Genomic DNA, 20,135 nt, shown 5'->3' with positions numbered 1-20,135 from the left:
TTTCCTTTTTTTTTTCCCCCTAATGGATGAAAACTGGAAGGGATGAGGACACAGTGCCATCATTCATGACTGGACGACGCTTTTAAGAGAACTGGCTTCCTATGTGAGGTACAAAGAGTCCCTCATCGTGCAAAGCGATGAATATTTCTGAGCTTGAAATGACAAAACTGAGTGATCAAAAGGGTCGGGTATGGAGATCTTCCTGTTCTTCAACATTTTGCCATTAGTTACACAGTAAGGACAACTGTTTTTATGTGCAGAACTGTCACCAAACGTTCCCAGACGTGGTTGTTTAAATTACTGATGGCTTTCAGGATTAGGGGAAAAAAAAAATCAAAATGAAGACTCTTCTGTCTTCAACACACATGCAGAAAAGCAACAAATTCTAATTCAGAGGGTGGAGGGGCACTCATATGTAACAGCAAGGCTGAGCATATTTTCAATAAAAGTAAATTAAAAAATCACATCCCCACCTTCATAACATCTCTCAGTCTTGTCCTGAGAAAGAATGATGTATGTTAAATACATAAAAAGATAACACTAGTCAGACATAAAAAGCGCCCAAGACAAATTTAAATGACCGTCATAATAAAGAATTTGCTCTTTTCTTTTTGTATTCTCCCTAGGCTTCTGTCAGTAAACTAGAATAAACATGTTATTAAAAGAGAATCAATAGAAGGCTTTAAAATATACACTACCACAAAAGGTCAAGCCCTGGGATCGATTTTAATATAACATTTTTGTGCAGTTTCCCAAAGGGTTCTTTTCTAATATTGTTCTTCATTTTTCTCTCACTTTGTTCCCTGACTGGTGAATGTGTTGTTCTTGTCTGTGAAACGCTGTCTGAGGCTGAGTTTGCTGAGTGTGTGTCATCCTATGACAAGCTGATAGAAAATGAAGAAGAAGAAGAAAAAAAAAAAAAAACCCACCAAAAAAAAAGAAAAAATTTGAAGGTAGTGGGAGGAACAGATACAAGAGAGCATGAAGCAAAAGCAATATTCAACTCACAAAACATAATAGGAAAGCTGAAATTCAGAATAATCTGCCATCACAGGCCACCCTGGGCTTCCACCTCCCCCAGCTGCCCCAAGCGAGCATGGATTCCTGGGAGGCAGGAAAGCCAAGGAAAGCAGTTAAGTTCCGGTTTCAATCAAAAACTCTCATCATATCACGAAATGGATGCAAATTTTCAATATACAAATCCATGTGACTCCTGGTTCCTCTTGAACTTAAAGCAACAAACGTGCAAAAGAAAACCCGCTGTCATCAACAGGGTTCCTGGGGCATGAGGGGCACGAGGGCCAAGCCACAGGCTTCCCGACTTCTACACCAACGTCAAGGCTCAAAGACAGACAAACCATGTTCTGGGTCAGTCTCAGAAATCTGGATGCACGACACAGTAAATGTTTTACATGTTCATAGTTACAACTTTTGAGAATGTTTTTGGTTGCCAATAAAAACAGTCCAAAGCCTAGATTATATTCTCATAATGTCAGGTTTTCGTCTTTGTTTTACTTTTAGACAATACTAAGCAACTGTCTCAGGTTGTCGTTGTTCGGTCGCTAAGTCGTGTCTGACTCTTTGTGACCCCATGGACTACAGCACTCCAAGCTTCCCTGTCCTTCACTATCTCCTGGAGTTTGTTCAAATTCATGTTCATTGAGGACATGTCTCAGGACAAGAGAGAAAAGCAATTATTTTTGCCTAAGTCACCAGAAACCAAAGAAATTGTTTCCTCTGGAGTTAAAAATACAGTCCCAATATCAAAAAATGGACACCACCTCAGCCTGCTAGAACAGGGGATGTGAACTAAAGATGTTCCCTAAGAACCAAGAAAACCTGAAAAAGTGTTGGCAAAGAGGCTTGGGCTTGGAGTAATAGAGAACTGGGCTTAAATTCTGAGGCTGGCTTCTGTCAGTAACACAGCCATGGGCAAGGGATTTAGCCTCTCCTAGGGGCATCCTGCCGGAGAAGGCAATGGCACCCCACTCCAGTACTCTTGCCTGGAAAATCCCATGGACGGAGGAGCCTGGTAGGCTGCAGTCCATGGGGTCGCAAAGAGTCGGAAACGACTGAGCGACTTCACTTTCACTTTTCACTTTCATACATTGGAGAAGGAAATGGCAACCCACTCCACTGTTCTTGCCTGGAAAATCCCAGAGACAGAGGAGCCTGGTGGGCTGCCATCTATGGGGTCGCACAGAGTCGGACACGACTGAAGCGAATTAGCAGCAGCAGCAGGGGCATCCTGATTATAAAATAAACCCATAGACAGCACAGCTACACAACGAGTCTTTCCAGTCTAGTGTGGAGGAGACGGGTCACTCATCTTGGGGCCTGGGGGGAATGTGAGGGGCATCACCTTACAGGCCACTGACTAAAACCTAAGGCAAACCTCAGAAGGCTGCTGGTGAGTTCCAAGCACCTGAACCCAAACAGCGCCTGGTGAATAGTACGAAGTCATTCAGTGGTGGCTGGCTGTAGTCCTGTGATGATGCTCCTGCCTCTTTTTCCCTTTTGAACAAAGTCTATCCCATTTTAACCTGTTCACCACAACCATAAAGTACTGCTGTAATTTAGTGATGCTTTCTTGTTGACACTTAGCATATGACAATGAGTTTTGCCCTCACAGACCTTTATATTCCGGTGGAGGAAACAGTCAGTAAACAGATAAAAGTGCTCTGAAGAAATAAGACAGAGAAAAGGACAGCTAGAGTCAGAGGACAGGAAAGACGACGACTACAGAAAGCAAGGGAGGAAAGCCCCTCCGTGGGGTTGAGAAGAGCACTGAATAGTAAGAGGGAGTCAGCCACAAAAGTACAAGTATTCTAGGGAAAGAGTTGAACACGAGAACAACAGGTGTGGCAGCTGCGATAGCTAAAATGCTCAGTGGGAAGGTGGTAAGAGATGGGTCCCCAGGGTATACATAGAAAGGGCAGAGGAGGACCAGAAGATCTGGGGGGAGATCTGGATTTTATGCTAAATCTAGAGAAAAGCCATTAAAAATGATTTTAAAGAAATAAACTGCTGTGGTTAAGAATGCATCTTTTAATGCACATCAGCTCTGCCTTGTGGAGAGGAGGATCTGGGGGACAGGACTGGCTCCTGACATGGAGACTCTAACAGCTCACGTGAGAAGTGATAATGACAGCCCAGGATTTCTCAACCATAGCACTACTGACATGTGGGCCAAACCATCCTTCACTGTGGGGCACTGTCCTGTGCTGCAGGATGTTTAATAGCATCCCTGGACACCATCCATGAGACAGATGCCAGCAGAACCCTCCAAGTGGTGACCACCTTAAAGATCTCCAGATGTGGCCAAATGGCCCGTGGAGGTGGGGTTGAGAGGAGGGGGCAAAATGCCCCTCAGTTGAGAATCTATGGCTTAGACTAAGTAGGCATGGAAATGGTGAGAGGAATGAATCTGCAGTTATTTAAAAAGCAGAAACACAAAGGCAAGAAGGAAGGAGCCAGAATAACCAGTTATCAAATTTCTGACATGACTCTCGGTTTGTCAGACTAATGTCCAAGTTTTCAGTAGTTTGAGGGAAGTGTTTTCTAAGCCAAACCTACCTGGGGCTGCACAGACTAGCTAAGCTACAGAAACGTATGTGGACAATGGCTTGGACTCCTTTTCTCTAAGTCTATAAAAACCAAATTGTACAACTGACAGGTATATTCATGAAGAAATATACAATTTCCAACACTTCATAGCAAAATCCACAGAAATATTAACTTTCACCCACTATTTGACAGTATTTTGACAGTTTTATTTCAAAATATCATCATGTGAATTAAAAAAAAAAAACTTTGAAAGTCCCTTGTGAATTCTTTTCATAACTAAATTCCTTATTTAATGAGCTCCACAATCAAGGTAAAACTTATTGTACTAAAACCTGAGAAACATACATCTTCAGTAAACCACATCAAAAGAGCCTTAGAGCGTTCAGACTAACATGTACTAGGAAGCATCCCTGTTGGGCCAGAAAACAAGTTGGCCTGTGAGATGCAACCAAGCAGAGGGATGAGGAGAGTGGTTTCAGGTTCCTGAGTGCAAAGGCTCACATCCCAACTCCTCCGCTTTCTGGGTTATGTGACTAGAAGCAGCCGCCTCATCTATGAAGTGAGGGTACCAGCAGACCGGAAACAGCTGCATAGGGTAGGTGTGAGGATTAAATGATCATTACATGCAAAGTGCTCGGAGAGTCCTTGGAACAAAGGAAGTGTACAAAAACTGTTAGCTAATACTACTAATTATTATTAAATGGTACTGCTGTTAGTATTACTTCTCAGGTCACAGTCTTCTTAAGTGGTACATATCATCAGATTTTTAAGTCTATTCAAGATCTCCTTATTCTGCAAATAGAGGACATCATGGGGTGGGGGTGGGGGGGAACAAGTCCTACAACATTATTACTGCAATCTCATTTTGTTTAAAAAAAAAAACAAACTATATAAGGATATATTTCCCTTAGGGTATAATGTGTGAATTTTGGGGAGGAGGGAAGAGCAGAGTAATGGAGAACAGGGTAAACATGACTAACTTTTGATGCATGTATGTTCTCTGAATTTCTTTGATATATATTTCTTTTGTAATGGTTTTAAATAAATCAACATTATCCATGTATTTAGTAGTTTGAGGAATGAGTGACCTTCCTAGGTCAAACCTACCATATTCTGTAGCAATAATAAAAACTATAGAAACTGTTAGGTAATGGTTTTTAAACTAATAGACATTTCCCATATTAAATTAGTGGTCTCAAGTGACTTTTTTTGGTTTTGCTTTGATTTGGTTTGGTTTCAATCGATCAACCTCAGGAAAGCAAAACTGTAATCTATGGATTTTTAAAGGATTTTTGTTTTACTCTGATAATCATTAACAGAATGGTACTAGGAAATGAAGAATTTAAGAGATCCATTCTAAGAAGTTGTGAAGAAATTCAAATTTAAATCACTAACTGAAATACTTAAATGGCTAACATCTATTTTTATACCTTATTCTTGATGCCAAAAATCACACTAAAATCATTTTAATGGAATAACTTGAGAAAATTTCCAAGTGAAATGGTTTCTGCCTGGAGGAATTACCCAGTGTATGTGTAAGGGAGCAACTGTAAAGGCATGTAACTAATAACTGCCGTGTGTAGCTGTACATCATTCAGTGGAGGAACTCCACACTTGAGTTCCAAAGTCACACTGTCCTAGCAGCTAGATTGTTTTCATTGATTTAAAAACATTAAGTTTGAAAAAAGGTGATGACTTCTCAAAATACCCTATCACACAAAAAGCAAATAAATGGTAAGGAAGACTGCAAACCAAAACCCAACATGTCAAGCTATACAATGGAAAACAAAGTATCAGTAAGAGAATGAGGCAAACCCTCTTAAAAAAGAAAAAAAAAAAAGGCTAAAGATGAATAGAGAAGTAGAAATGCAAAATGCTTTCTACTTCATGACCATCTATTAAAGGCAGCGCTGTGCCTCTTTATTGCTTCCCGCACAGGGGGAGGGCCTGATTGCTCCAGAGAGCTCCCAGGAGCACGGACTACTGGGCACTGCGTGCCTCCCTGAGAGGAAGCAGCCCTCACCTCCAAATCACGAGGCAGGCCCCCATCTGCTTCCAGACACCCCACCCTTGCTGTGCTCCAATCTTAAGCAAACAAGAAATTCAAATTGCCACCATCACTAAAAAGGTGGACACAGACCAGCATTTAACAGCGAGTTATAGCCTACGTGATTAAAGAATATTAACTTGAAACACAAACTCTCAAAAGATTCTGGTACTAAGATAAAGGAGGTTTTAAAAATACCGAGCGGCTGCACAGATCTAATAACTAGAAGCACACAGCTGAGGTCACTTTCAAGAGATCTTTTATTTACTAACGGTTTAGAGGTGAAAGCTCAAGTAAATGTTTGTTACCTCTTCCCACAACTGCAAATGAAAAATTTTAAAGGGAGTATTCCCTGTACACACAGCAACGTAGTACTGCAGGATGGTGGAGTGCATGAACTTGACGGAGACGTGGGTTCAAATCCCAGGCTCACCACTTATTAGATATGACTTTGGTAATTTCTTCTTCATCTCTCACTTACAGAGAGGGGATAACAGAGGTGTTGTGAGGATGAAATGAGTTAAAATATATAAAGTGCTCAGGAAATACAAGAATCCAACACCTGTTGCTTTAATTTTTTTTTTTTTTTTTTCATTTTAGTTGGACATATGGGTCCTGTACTCTGGAATGGTTTTCATAACATAATGTGACCCCAAGGTGTGTGTTCTATACGTATGTCATCTATAAACTGTGAGGAAAGTTTTCATCAAAGACAAATGACAACTGCTCTGCGTAAGAATAGGATGCAAAAGAATATGGGTTCTCTCAAAATATATATATATCAGAAACTTGAGATACTCTTTTTTTTTTTAACAGTTTTCTCCAACTAGGAAAAGGGGACAGGGGATTACTTAAACATGAACGTGCCAATAGTTAGAAATATGATAATGTTGAGATAAAATTGACATCTGAACTATAACTATGTTGCCTGCACTCGTTCTCAGCTCAAGGCTCCACTGGCAAAGCTGCTGAGGTCAGAAGAGGAAGGGGAGAAGGGAGAAACACAACAGGCTTCTCCCCTTCCTCTTCTGACCTCAGCAGCTTTGCCAGTTTCTCCCCGGTTGCAGAGGCAGCTGCCAGACCTGCCTCTCATTCTGCTCCCCTCCTCCTAACAGGGCATTCATCACCAGGAGGCTCAGCAGATGGTTCCCCAGAAGGCTCGGGACTGAGGGTTCAGAGGGGTAAGGCCCAGCCTACGTGGGCCACTGTCCATAAGTACAGGCTTCTGGACTCAAGGAAGTGGACATCAGGCCTGCCCACTCACCTTCTGAAACGGAAACTGAACTGAGTCTATCCAACAAATGCTGTTTGGAAGAGAAAAGTTTACTCCTCACACATGAAATGTCCCAATCTGAGAGACTATTATCCTCACCACAAGTTTATCTAAGCCCCCTGATTCCCAGGTCTCTGGGAAGGGGAAAGGAGGGGAAAATGGCTGACAGAGAGCTCTAAACCCCTTGTCCGAGCTATAACCAGATGGCACCAGGACCAGCTATTTATCGGAGTTCTGTCAGGTCTCCTCTGAATAAATGTTTACAGGGTGGTGAGAGGCAATGTGAGGCTCTCCTGGTGGCTCAGTGGTAAAGAATCTGCCTGCCAATGCAGGAGACGCGGGTCTAATCCCTGACCTGCGAAGATTCCCTGGAATAGGAAATGGCAGACCCACTCCAGTATTCCTGCCTAGGAAATCGCATGGACAGAGGAGCCTGGCGGGCCGCGGAACATGGGGTCACAAAGCAGCAGACACGACTGAACCACTGAGCACAAACAACAACCAAAGGCAACATGATTCTATCACCTCAGCAACAGAGGGCAGGGCTGTGGGGCAGGCGGCCCAAGACCGGCTTCCCCTGCTGACTGACAACCTTACAGATGTCTACTTGAGTCATCTGTTTTTATAAATCGGTGGTAACACTGATAAGAAACATTAACAGTTTATGTAAAGAATAATAAATGTTTTACAGAGTACATTACCACCCCTACTCTCCTAGACTGTTCTGAGTAACAGGGAAACTTCAGGAAGTACTACTACAACTACAGGGCACTCAAAAACCAGTTCCTAGAAATTTCCAAATGCAGAAACCCACTCTGGCACAAATTACTTCAAACACTTGCTTCATGAGAGAAAACACTGCAATTACTGTCAAAAGAAACATCTGAACAAGAAGTGGTTGAATATCAAGGCTGCTATTACATCCAATAAAAAAAAGGGGGGTTACAGATTTCTGTGGCATGCTGGATTGATTCTGGTTTTCCAGGTTTAATATTCCTACATGTTTAAAAAAAAAAAAAAACAGATTGTCAAACAGAATTCAGAGTAGGAGTCTACAACAGCATAACATCAATAGGAAAGAAAACTGGATTTGGAAAAAGACGTAAAGAGATGTGAATAAAACATAGACTGGATAACCCAACCTTCTGTAATTGTTGGTTATAGAAAGCAGTTGTCTCTATTAAAAATAGAAAAGTGACACTTGGGAAAAAATAAAGATAAAAGTAGCAGATGGCTAAAGATTTCAATACCTAGTACATACACAGTACTTTCAATCATCCCCCAGTGAACAGTACCGGGTGGCTAGGATGTGATCTATTTCATTCAGATGGAGTTAAGTCTTTATATTTAAGCAGAATGGAATAGAAAAGCAACACAACATACATTAAAAAAAAAAAGCTTTAATGAGGTTAATAAAAAAATTAATCTAATACACTGGGATTTTTATATTATAGAAGGATCTCGTAAATGTCAGAGCACACAAAGAAACAGTTTGCAGATAAAGCCAACCAACTGTCCACTGCCCCTACTGGAGCCAGACACTGGGAAATCTGTTCACATCACAGCAGTGTACGAACTGTAATCACTTTCTCTGCAAATACCTATAAATCAGATGGAGAAGGCAGTGGCACCCACTCTGGTACTCTTGCCTGGAAAATCCCATGGACGGAGGAGCCTGATAGGCTGCACTCCATGGGGTCGCGAAGAGTCGGACACGACTGAGCGACTTCACTTTCACTTTTCTCTTTCCTGCACTGGAGAAGGAAATGGCAACCCACTCCAGTATTCTTGCCTGGAGAATCCTAGGGACGGTGGAGCCTGGTGGGCTGCCGTCTATGGGGTGGCACAGAGTCGGACACGACTGAAGCGACTTAGCATAGCATAGCATAGCATAAATCAGAAGTGAGATCACTGCCTGTGACTGCTAACTCATCTTTTCAGGTCCCTTACAAACCATATTTTTATGATAAAAGAGATTGATAAATATTAGTAATCAACAGAACTTACTCCCTGAAAGTGGCTTTATTTTTTAATTACTATATACCTAGAGATTACTTGCAGGTTGGAGGTATGTAATTTCATAATAACAACTGTGTAATATGTGCTGATGACTAGAAAATGGCATTTAATTTCTCAAGTAATTAAAACTGGGGTAAAATCTCAACCGACATTCATCCAAAAGCAGCATCAAACAATCTTGGTGGATCTACAGCTAGTTACAACATCAAGTAGCTATTCCCTTTCTTCTTGATTTCTTGAAAAAGGTTATTAAAATGAAGGCAACTTTCACTTGTCTTCATAGGTACAAAGGTGAAATTCAAATACCAAAGGTCAGAGGTCAGATGCAGTCGCATTCTTCTTGCTGTCAGAGACTGACTTTTGGAGGTACGGCAAAAGAGAGAAGCAAATCACATTTTAAAAGTCTATACTCAAACTGTAGCACATTGCGTCCTTGCTATATTGGCCTGCTCTAGGTGCAACACAATACGATCAGCTATAATCCCAAACACACAGAGTATCACAGAAAAACAAGCTGCTGACACGAGCATTTAATTTGCTCTTGATTCCCAATACACCAGGCAACTATTCCATCCATTAGGTGTTGTCATAAGCAAAACTACGATTCCAGATTAGACCCAGTGATTTTACTGTGTGCACTAAATCTATATCAGTGATTTTGGAGGGCATCAAATCACTCAACAGTCTCATAAAACAGAATCAGATCTAAGATGAATTGAGATTCCACATGTAAATGTGTTTTACAAATGAGAATAGAACATATACAGCATGCTCATAATCAGCTGTGTCGTCACTGTGACCCTAGTAGAAACCTTTTCCTCGAAAGCAACTTTTAATTAGGCTGTATCTGCCTATTAAAGAAGCGGAGACCTAGATAAACAAGCTCCAACTGTGTAGCACAGGGAACTATATTCAATACCCTGTGATAAACCAAACGGAAACAAATATAAAAAAGAATGTGTACATATATATGCATGTAACTGAATCACTTTGCTGTGTAGCATAAATTAATATATTATAAATCAACTATACTTCAATTTAAAAAATAAATAGGGCTTTTCTGGTGGTCCAGTGGTTAATCATCTGCTTCACAATGCAGGCGACACCAGCTTGATCCCTGGCTGGGGAAGTTCCCACATCCCTCGGAGCAACTAAGCCTGTGCATCACAACTATTGAGCCTGTGCTCCAAAGCCTAGGAGCTGCAACGACTGAGCCCACGCGCCACAAGCACTGAAGTCCATGTGCCCTCAGAGCCCGTGCTCCATGAGAAGTCACTACACTGTGAGAAGCCCGTGCACTGCAACCAAAGTGGCCCTGATCACCTCCACCAGACCCAGCACAACAAGGAAAACCAGCAGAGCCAAAACTAAAATTTAAAAAAATAAAATTCTCTAAATAAGTTAAAAGTAAGGAAGTGGAAATTTTAAGGACTCCAATACACTTTAAAATACCTTCAGTGTAAATGATTCTCAGTGTGTGGCGTGACCCGTCAGAGATGCTGTAAAAGGGTTTCTGCATTAGGTAGGACATTTCCAACCTAACAGAGGTTACGGTCTACAGTGTTTGCAGACTGTCCTGATGAAATACATTCTAGGATCCCATCTGTCCAGTTTCCACATGCCTGAAAGCATCTCACACTTACATTCTGCCAATCTGTCCTGAGCAGTTGTCATAGCTTGCGCAGAAGCATCAAAATTTGTAAAAACTGGTTTTCAGCAGCCTGGAAAAATCCCAGGAACGACAGCAGGAGGCTGTTGTCGTCATCAAGGTTCTGATGGCACAGAATATGACACTATGTAGAAAAATACAGACATCAAGACCCCAAGCCACAGAGCGATTTAGAAGAATCAGACCAATGTGAACAAGTTTTGAGAATCCCTTACTTAACCTTGAGTTTCTCACTATTAGCACTATTCACATTCTGGGCCAGATAATTCTTGTGTGCTATTGGGAGTTTGGGGGGAGTAGCCTGTGCATTACAGAATGTTTAGCAGTATCCCTGGCCTCTACCCACTAGACACCAGTGGGTAGCTAACTAGCTACCTAACTAGCTGTGACAGCCAAAAATGTCCCCAGACATTTTCACATATCCCCTGGAAACCAAAATCTCCCCTAGTTGACAACACTGCCTTAACCTATTTATTTTCCTCACATTTTCCTTTTCATGAACACACAGGTGATAGCTTTTTAAAAACTCAAAGTCAATCTTAATGAGCTCTTTCAATAAGAAAAGTCTAAGAGATATTAACTACTGTGTTATTATCTGCAACTATTTTTTTCTTAGCGGTATACCAAATACAATGCTTCTTAAAAATTAACAGCATCTTCCATTCAATGAAATTCAGCCACACACCATCCTTTCCCCTTTATCATGGAACCATCATCCAGGGGAATTACTTCTTCCCCACTGTGTAAAGCTTTAAGTAGTACCCAGTTCTTCCCTACCTACTGGTTCTCTAGTCTTCCTTTTGATTCTTTTGAACTATCTAATATGCTTCTAAAAATTTCCTTGCTTCCCAAGTTGGCCAGAGTTAAGTTCCAGTCTTTCAACCAAAAAAAAAAACTAACTGAAATGAAGCTAGGCTGACAGAAGATATTTCAGAGTAGTTCCCTGCCACAAAATTCACCAACTTATTAAAAACATTTGTGCTTCTCCATACCACTCACCACAATGGTAGAGTGAATAGGATACAGATGAAACAAAAACTGTTGAAACAGTGTCATGGGGACTCACTGTACTCTTCTGTTTTTGAAGGTGCTTTAAACTGTCCATAATAAAAAAGCTAAAGATGATTAATATCCTACAAAGAAAAAGATCACAACGGAAGTCATTTCCAAAGTCCTTTCTGCGTATGTTGGATTGTGTCTGTGTCCCAGTCTTAAGCACTCAGGAACTCAGCCACAGTTATGCATGCATTTGGGGTGAAAACAGAAGACGTGGTAAGCCAAGGATGTGCAAGTGACGATCCAAAGGCACAAGGAACCATTCTCAAGACTTCATTCAATTAAGGCAATAGGTACAGTCATCTATAAATTCTGTGCTTCTCTAAAAAAGATGCTTTTAAAAGATGACACTGAAAACCTTCTTAATGCTTCTTCTGAAGTTTCTTCTCTGGTTGATAAAAGAAAGAAAATAATAGCTATTGACTCTTATAAGAACTATTATACAGATAAACACACACTTTTTGCCAAGATTTGACAGCTGGAAGTTTTCATGAAGAAGGTTTCAAACAAAACATTTTGTTAAAAGAGAGAGGGGGAAAAAAAATGCTGTACCACCCTCTACTCTCCTTAAAAGTGACAGAAAATAAATTCTTTATCAATAGTCATTTGTCCCAGGTTACAGCTAAGCTGCCAACCCTAGTCCACGTGAGAGATGAAAGCGGCTCTCACTGACACCTTTTATCCACCTCACCTGCCCTTTATCTTTCACAGAACAGGGAGAGCAGATGGGCGCTAAGTGACAGAGGCAGGAAAAACCACCACAGCTAGAATTGTTGTAACAACAGCCGGTACCATAGCAGAAGAAAAGAAGACAAAAAACTTCTATGTGAAAAACGTAAGCAAAGTAAATACGAAGGTCTAACCCAAAAACTCCTAATTAAAATAAAATTCAATTAAAAATAATAAAATTTCAAAGACAAGGAATTCTACCATAACACGCTGATTTTCTCTGCTTCTTAAAGAAAATGGTCTGAAATGTTTTTGAATAAACTTCACTGTGTAATTATATACTCCATCAACCTAACCCCAATTAAATAATTAAAAAGGGCTGTATAGGAAACTATTGAAATATGCGTAAACCCTTTTAGCAGTACTAATTACATCTTGATTTTTAAAATCCTAAGCCATGAGTCTTCTCTATTTCCTGAGAAAATGGTGGTATAAACTAAAACTCATGTCCTGTCCCAGACATTTCAGGCAAATTGGACCTAGCGTACCAAGCACTCCATCAAAAGAGAAGAAATATTAGAAAATACTTCATAAACTCCTCACTTTAGATATGAAATATTTAAGGGCCAATGAGGTTAAATTATATGCGAAAGGTCCTATAGGACTTCCCTCGTAGCTCAGTCAGTAAAGAATCTTCCTCCAATGCAGGAGAACCAGGTTTGATTCCTGGGTTGCAAAGATTCCCTGGAGAAGGAAATGGCAACCCACTCCAGTACTCCAGTATTCTTGCCTGGAGAATCCCATGGACAGAGGAGCCTGGCAGGCTACAGTCCATAGGGTTGCAAGAATCAGACAGAAAGCGACTAAACCACCACCACCTATAGCCAATGAAGACTAGATTTACCAATTCAAAGATTCTTTACATTTAGCTCTCTTCAAGCAAACTAGTGAAGCAGTCCAAAACAAATACACACACTCAGAAACACACACAAAATCTACTGGTAGTAGCACTCACAAACCATCTACTGGTAGTAGTCATTGCGCATGTGGAAGACATTCACATGATCACAGAATAATAATGCTTTGTGCCGTATGCAAATTTCAGAAACAGCACAGAAGGGAAGCACTTGACTACTGCGGATTAAAATGTATTCACATATTTTTATGAATAAGCAACTATACTTTAAAGTATAGTTTATACTTTATGTAACTATACTTTATACTTTAAAACGGAGAAGGCAATGGCAAGCCACTCCAGTACTCTTGCCTAGAAAATCCCATGGACGGAGGAGCCTGGTAGGCTGCAGTCCATGGGGTCGCTAGGAGTCGGACGCAACTGAGCGACTTCACTTTCACTTTTCACTTTCACACAATGGAGAAGGCAATGGCAACCCACTCCAGTGTCTTGCCTGGAGAATCCCAGGGATGGCAGAGCCTGGTGGGCTGCCGTCTATGGGGTCGCACAGAGTCGGACACAACTGAAGCGACTTAGCAGCGGCAGCAGCATACTTTAAAAAGTACAACTTTTACCCCCAGGGCTTCCCTGGTGGCTCAGTGGTAAAGAATCCATAGCCAATGCAAGAGATGCAGATTTGATCCCTGGGTTGGGAAGATACCCTGGAGAAGGAAATGGCAACCCACTCCAGTATTTCTGCCTGGAGAAATCCTATGGACAGAGGAGCCTGGCTACAGTCCATGGCGCTGCTTTACCCACAAAAAACCATCTACATTGTTTCAAATACTGTGTTCAGTTTACAGCTTTTCAACATCTTTTTGAATCAGAATGTAAGATCTACTTGAGCATCTAATATTCCATGATGGGTACGTGCCATAATTCATTCATCCAGTCTCCCATGACAGGCACATGGACTGCTTCCAGTTTTTTATTACAAGAACTTCAATGAACTCTTTCAGCTGCTACTGCTAGTAGAAGTAGTCCTAAAGACAACAATAAAATAGAAGTATGTACACAGAAAAAAGGCTAGAGGAGTGAAATGTGGTGATCTTAATAGAATGAAATTATGGAGGATTTTGTTTTTTCAACCTTACACATCTGTAAAGTCTTTGAATTTTTAAGTGAGCATAATGAACAGAACTGATTACTAATTAACCCTATTTATTAACATGGGTACTATCTATGACATTCATTATTAGCTACAATATTGTTAACCTTAATACCCATAGTTCAGTTCAGTCACTTAGTCATGTCTGACTCTTTGTGACCCCATGGACTGCAGCACACCAGGCTTCCCTGTCCATCACCAACTTCTGGAGCTTGCTCAAACTCATGTCCATCAAGTGGGTGACACCATTCAACCATCTCATACTCTGTCGTCCCCATCTCCTCACGCCTTCACTCCTTCCCAGCATCAGGGTCTTTTCAAATGAGTCCATTCTTCGCATCAGGTGACCAAAGTATTGGAGTTTCAGCTTCAGCATCAGTCCTTTTAATGAATATTCAGGGCTGATTTCCTTTAGGATAGACTGGTTGGATCTCCTTGCAGTCCAAAGGACTCTCAAGAGTCTTCTCCAACACCACAGTTCAAAAGCATCAATTCTTTGGTGCTCAGCTTTCTTTATGGTCCAACTCTCACATCCATACATGACTACTGGAAAAACCATAGCCTTGACTAGATGAACCTTTGTCCACAAAGTAATGTCTCTGCTTTTTAATATGCTGTCTAGATTGGTCATAGCTTTTCTTCCAAGGAGCAAGTGTCTCAACTTCATGGCTGCAGTCACCATCTGCAGTGATTTTGGAGCCCAAAAAAATAAAGTCTCTCACTGTTTCCATTGTTTCCCCATCTATTTTCCATGAAGTGATGGGACCAGATGCCATGATCTTTGTTTTTTGAATGTTGAGTTTTCAGCCAGCTTTTTCACTCTCCTCTTTCACTTCCATCAAGAGGCTCTTTAGTTCTTTGCTTTCTGTCCATAAAGGTGGTGTCATCTGCATATCTGAGGTTATTGATATTTCTCCCAGCAATATTAATGCCAGCTTGTGCTTCATCCAGTCTAGCATTTCCCATGATGTACTCTGCATATAGGTAAAAGAAGCAGGGTGGCAATATACAGCTGTGATGTACTCCTTTTCCAATTTGGAACCAGTCTGTTGTTCCATGTCCGATCCTAAATGTTGCTTCTTCACCTGTATACAGATTTCTCAGGTGGCAGGGAAGGAGGTCTGGTACTCCCATCTCTTGAAGAATTTTCGACAGTTTGCTGTGATCCACACAGTCAAAGGCCATGGAGTAGTCAATAAAGCAGAAGTAGATGTTCTTCTGGAACTCTTGTGCTTTTTCAATGATCCATCAGATACTGGCAATACCCATAGCAGATAATGTAATTTTCTATCAAAAATACATTCATTAAAAGAATCTAGCCTGAGAAATGCCAGAAGAATCCTCAAAAACTATTTTTCACATACTGAAAAACCAAGGCTCAGTTATTCATGCAACTGAGAACAACACAAGAGATAAAATGGTGACTTACAATTAAGTTTGGGAAAGGGATAACCTAGGGCTTTAACAAGCACAGTCCAAAACCAAAAAGAGCCACATGCATTTATGTTCAGCAGATTCTGAAGTCGAGCCAGACACCGATGATGAGTCTCTTTATAATCACTCCTCTCCAAAAGCATTTCATAATTATGACAGGTCCACCAAAATCTGTCTCAAACACCACGAAACTCACCGTTTCTGATTTTCAGATTCTTTCTTGGCCTGCTCCAATGCCAGTTCCTCAGCCACTCTTCTTTTCAATTCTTCATCAGAAACTAAAATCAACAAAGAAGGGAAAAAGATACAATAAGTGACTTCTTTAAACAAAAGCATGAGAATACTCAGGAAGATGAAACTGAGACTAGATCTTAATGGGCAAAGTTCTGCCAGCTGGTCAGTATCTCCTTGGAACCACCTAAGCACTGTGGAAAAGACCAATTAGTGCACTTCAGAAGTAATTTAATCAAGAGCTCTCTGGCGACCTAGAAATCTCCATACCTGCCAAAAGTTATAATAAACTCAAGGAGCTGCTTACTGCCCAGTGGGAACTGAGCCATTAAGTACAAATTCTTTAAAATGATGTCCTACCACTAAAGTCTGACAATTGCATAGAGAAAGAGGAGAGGCTGCAAGGAAGGGACTTCAGAGAAGAAAATGACATCAAAACATTCCCACTTTGATGACTGAACATTTTAAAAAATCACTTATTAGAGAAATAAAATCATTTGTGGTTAAATTCACTTATCCATGATTTATGAAAAAGGAATTCACTGACTCATGAAAATGTTAAAACCGTATTTTTTGGAAAACGTGTCCTTCAAATTCAAGTCCCAACAATTGGAGAGAGAGACACAGAACAGTGCTGAGAACACAGCTGGAGCTTTCTAAGTACCTGGTGACTTGACTTGAAACAGCTGGTCTTTCCAATTAAATGATTTTGTACAATATGTTTTGTAAGAGTCTTACAGCTATGACAGCAAATAAATTGACAAATTTTATACACTCTTTAAGAGCCCTCCCTAAGAAATAAGCAAGGACTATTTCCTCTTCACTACCCGAAACCCACTACCCAAAACTATGACCAAGAAAGCACCAGAAACATTTAAACTCTAGGAATACACACAGGACCTCACCCAGGATTTCAACTGGTTGAGCCTATTAGATGGAAACTAGACAGTACTGTCTCTGCTCTTTGATGACATTTTATTTGATAATCTTGATATTATAACAACCTTGCCTTAGGAAATACGCAAAAATTTAGCTGACACTGGGTAACAGCAAGAAAAGAAAATATATGAAAGGTCTTAAGGATGTTTTCTCTTAATTGTGGACTATCAGAAAATAGCAATATCAAAGGACATCATCAAGAAAGTGAAAAGACAACCCACAGAATGGGGAAAAATACTGGCAAATCATATAGCTGTTGAGGTGCTTGTATCCAGAATATAAAAGAACACTTACAACAGAACTGAACAATAAAATGGCAACATAACTAAAAATGGGCAAAGGACATAAACAGGCATTTCTCTAAAGAAGATACACAAATGGCCAATAACTGCATGAAAAATCACTCAATAGTATCCATCATTAGGGAAATGCAAACCAAAGCCACGTGATTTACCAATTCAAACTTAATCAAAAAGACAATTAACAGGGGTTAGTGAGAATGTGGAGAAACTGAAACCTGCATATTAATACACTCCTGGTGGGAATGTAAAATAATGCAGTCAGTATAAAAATAGTTTGGCAGCTTCTCAAGATGCTAAACAGTTACCATATTACGCAGCAATTCCACTGTTAGATACCGTGTATAACCAAGAGAACTGAAAACATGTCTACACAAAAACTTCTAGATGAATATTTATGGCAGCATTATTCATAATATCCCAAAAGTGAAGACAATCTAAATGCTCATCAACTGATGGATGGATAAACAAATGTAGTATATCCATTCAGTGTGATATTATTCAATCATAAATAGTTATGAAGTACTAATACGTGCTACAACATGAATAAATCTTGAAAAAATGCTAAGTGAAAGAAGTCAGACACAAAGGTCACATATTGTACATGGCCATTGATATGAAATGTCTAGAAAAGGCAAACCTGCAGATGCAGAAAGTAGGTGAGTAGTTGTCTGGGGCAGGGGAGTGGGGGCATGGAGAGTGACAGCTAAGGGGGTATAGGATTTCTTTGGGGGTATTGAACATGTTCTAAACTAGACTGTAAGATGGTTGCACAATCTGCAAATACTAAAAATTAGTGAACTGTACACTTTAATGTGTGAATAGTATAATATGTTAAATGTCTCAATAAAGCTGAGAAAAGAATATACTATAAATGAAAAGAATGATGGACAAGGAACCAGAGAAAGATGTACGGACTAGCTGAGGTTTGATCCCAGTTTGCCCATCAGCAACTTGGGAGACCCTGGGCAAGTTACTAGCCTCTCTGGGCAGTTTTCTCAAGAAGTTGCGTGCGTGTGTGCGTGCGTGCGTGCGTGCGTGCGTGTGTGTGTGTGTGTGTGTGTGTGTGTATACACACACATATATACACACACACATATATATATACACAAACTATTCTGCTGTTTGCCATTCTTCTACATGGTAGTCTAAAGTGTGAGACAAGTCTCTGTTTTGAAAAAGTCATCCAAAACAAAAACTTTTTAAGAAACTAAAAAAGGAATTGTTTGATTCAGGCAAATCTTAAGATTTTTTTTTCGTTTTCTTTTCCAGCACTAAGAGTTTAAAACAATACAAAACCCAGCAGAGAAATTACAGACAGTAATGGCTCGTCAAGGAGTCTGGATAGACTTTGTCTTTTTATCAGCCAGGCTTTAAGTCAATCAGCTAACCTAGCTGAGTTTTGATTTCCTCATCCAAAAACAAGACCGGGTAGGTTACATAGATGTCAGCTGGCTATGAAGTTCCAGGCTATGCCCACCACAAGGTGATGGTTTTCACGGTTTCCTCGCCCTCTTATCACCAAGCAAAACAACGTGACACAGTTTTTCAAGTTGTCCACAGCTGGTAGCTCTATTAGTAGCAAACATTGAGACACATATTTAACCCAGTTAGTACTACCCGATGAAACTATACTCTGAAGTGTAGTATATCAGTTTGGGTCAGTGCACAGTCAGACCACGTGTAAAATCACACAAATCTGCCAGGATAATCAAATTATCACAGCAAAATTTTTCTCAGGCAAAATTCAATCAAATTCTTGATCACAATTCAGCTGAATTTCACTCAACAGAACTAGGCTTTGGTAAGACCTTGGTATACCAGGTCTAAGCATGAAGCAGTGAGATCAATCTTCTAGGGGAGCTGATCCAACATGTCCTCACAGTGCACTATAAGGACAGTGCACAGTCAAAGCTCTGGTGTTTCCAATAGTCATGGATGGATGTAAGAGTTAGATCATAAGAAGGCTGAGCGCCAAAGAAGTGATGGTTTTGACTTGTGGTTTTGGAGAAGACTCTTGAGAGTCCCTTGGACTGCAAGGAAATCAAACCAGTCAATGCTAAAGGAAATCAACCCTGAATATTCACTGGAAGGACTGAGGCTGAAGATCCAGTACTTTGGCTACCTGATGTGAAGAACTGACTCATTAGAAAAGACCCTGATACTGGGAAAGATTGAAGAGCACGTCGAGAAGGGAGTAGCAGAGCATGAGACAGTGAAACAGCATCACCGATTCAATGGACATGAATTTGAACAAAGTCTGGGAGATAGTGGACGACAGAGGAGCCTAGCAGGCTGCAGTTCATGGGGTCACAAAGAGTCAGACATGACTTAGCAGGTGAACAACCATGAATGCCTCTCACATAGGGGCTTCCTACCAGGGGAAAAGCCAAATTCAGCAGTGAGTTTTTCATGATGCTGTGATAAACCTCAAAGAGAATGGTGAGGACTCCATTTCCAAATGATGGCCAGGTTGGGGGCTGGGAAGCCATCCATGCCAAGAGAGACTGTAGAGAAGGAAGTGCAGAAGGCTTGTCTGCCAAGCCACCTGCCGTGGGTGAGGTGGTAAATAGATGGAAAGTGGTGCAATCACCTAGGTAGGCCACAAGTGGAGGGAGAAAGGTTGAGAGGAGGAAGCACCAGAGATGCAAAAGGCAGGGATGCTCCCAAAGCCACTGAAGAAGACACGCCCAAGGGACCGGCTAGTTCCATCACTTCTGGTCAGTCAAAGCACGGCTGTCTCTTTAATGCCATAGCTATTCCTGGAAAAGACACACACACACACACACACACACACACACACACACACCCCTTTTGGGTCCCAAGTTCAAGGTCACAGCTGAAAAAGTAATTACTTTAGCTACAATGG

General features: G+C 40.8%; 1 protein-coding gene across 2 annotated transcripts in view; it reads right to left on the bottom strand.

Annotated features, from left to right (window-relative positions):
* Positions 1–20,135, bottom strand: part of CHCHD3 (coiled-coil-helix-coiled-coil-helix domain containing 3) — a 293,301-nt gene that overhangs the window by 214,685 nt on the left and 58,481 nt on the right. For both annotated transcript variants that reach the window (XM_086395587.1, XM_086395588.1), the window contains exon 3: positions 15,994–16,075. In XM_086395587.1, coding sequence (XP_086251713.1) covers positions 15,994–16,075 — 82 coding nt within the window. The remainder of the gene's footprint in view (positions 1–15,993; positions 16,076–20,135) is intronic.

Source organism: Bos grunniens, chromosome 4, assembly GCF_055505025.1.
Source record: "Bos grunniens cultivar Pamir isolate PY7600 chromosome 4, Bosgru_T2T1.0, whole genome shotgun sequence".
In the NCBI taxonomy this organism is placed as follows: Eukaryota; Metazoa; Chordata; class Mammalia; order Artiodactyla; family Bovidae; genus Bos; species Bos grunniens.
The sequence above is the reverse complement of the archived record's forward strand: the minus strand, read 5'-3'. Positions and strand labels throughout refer to the sequence as shown.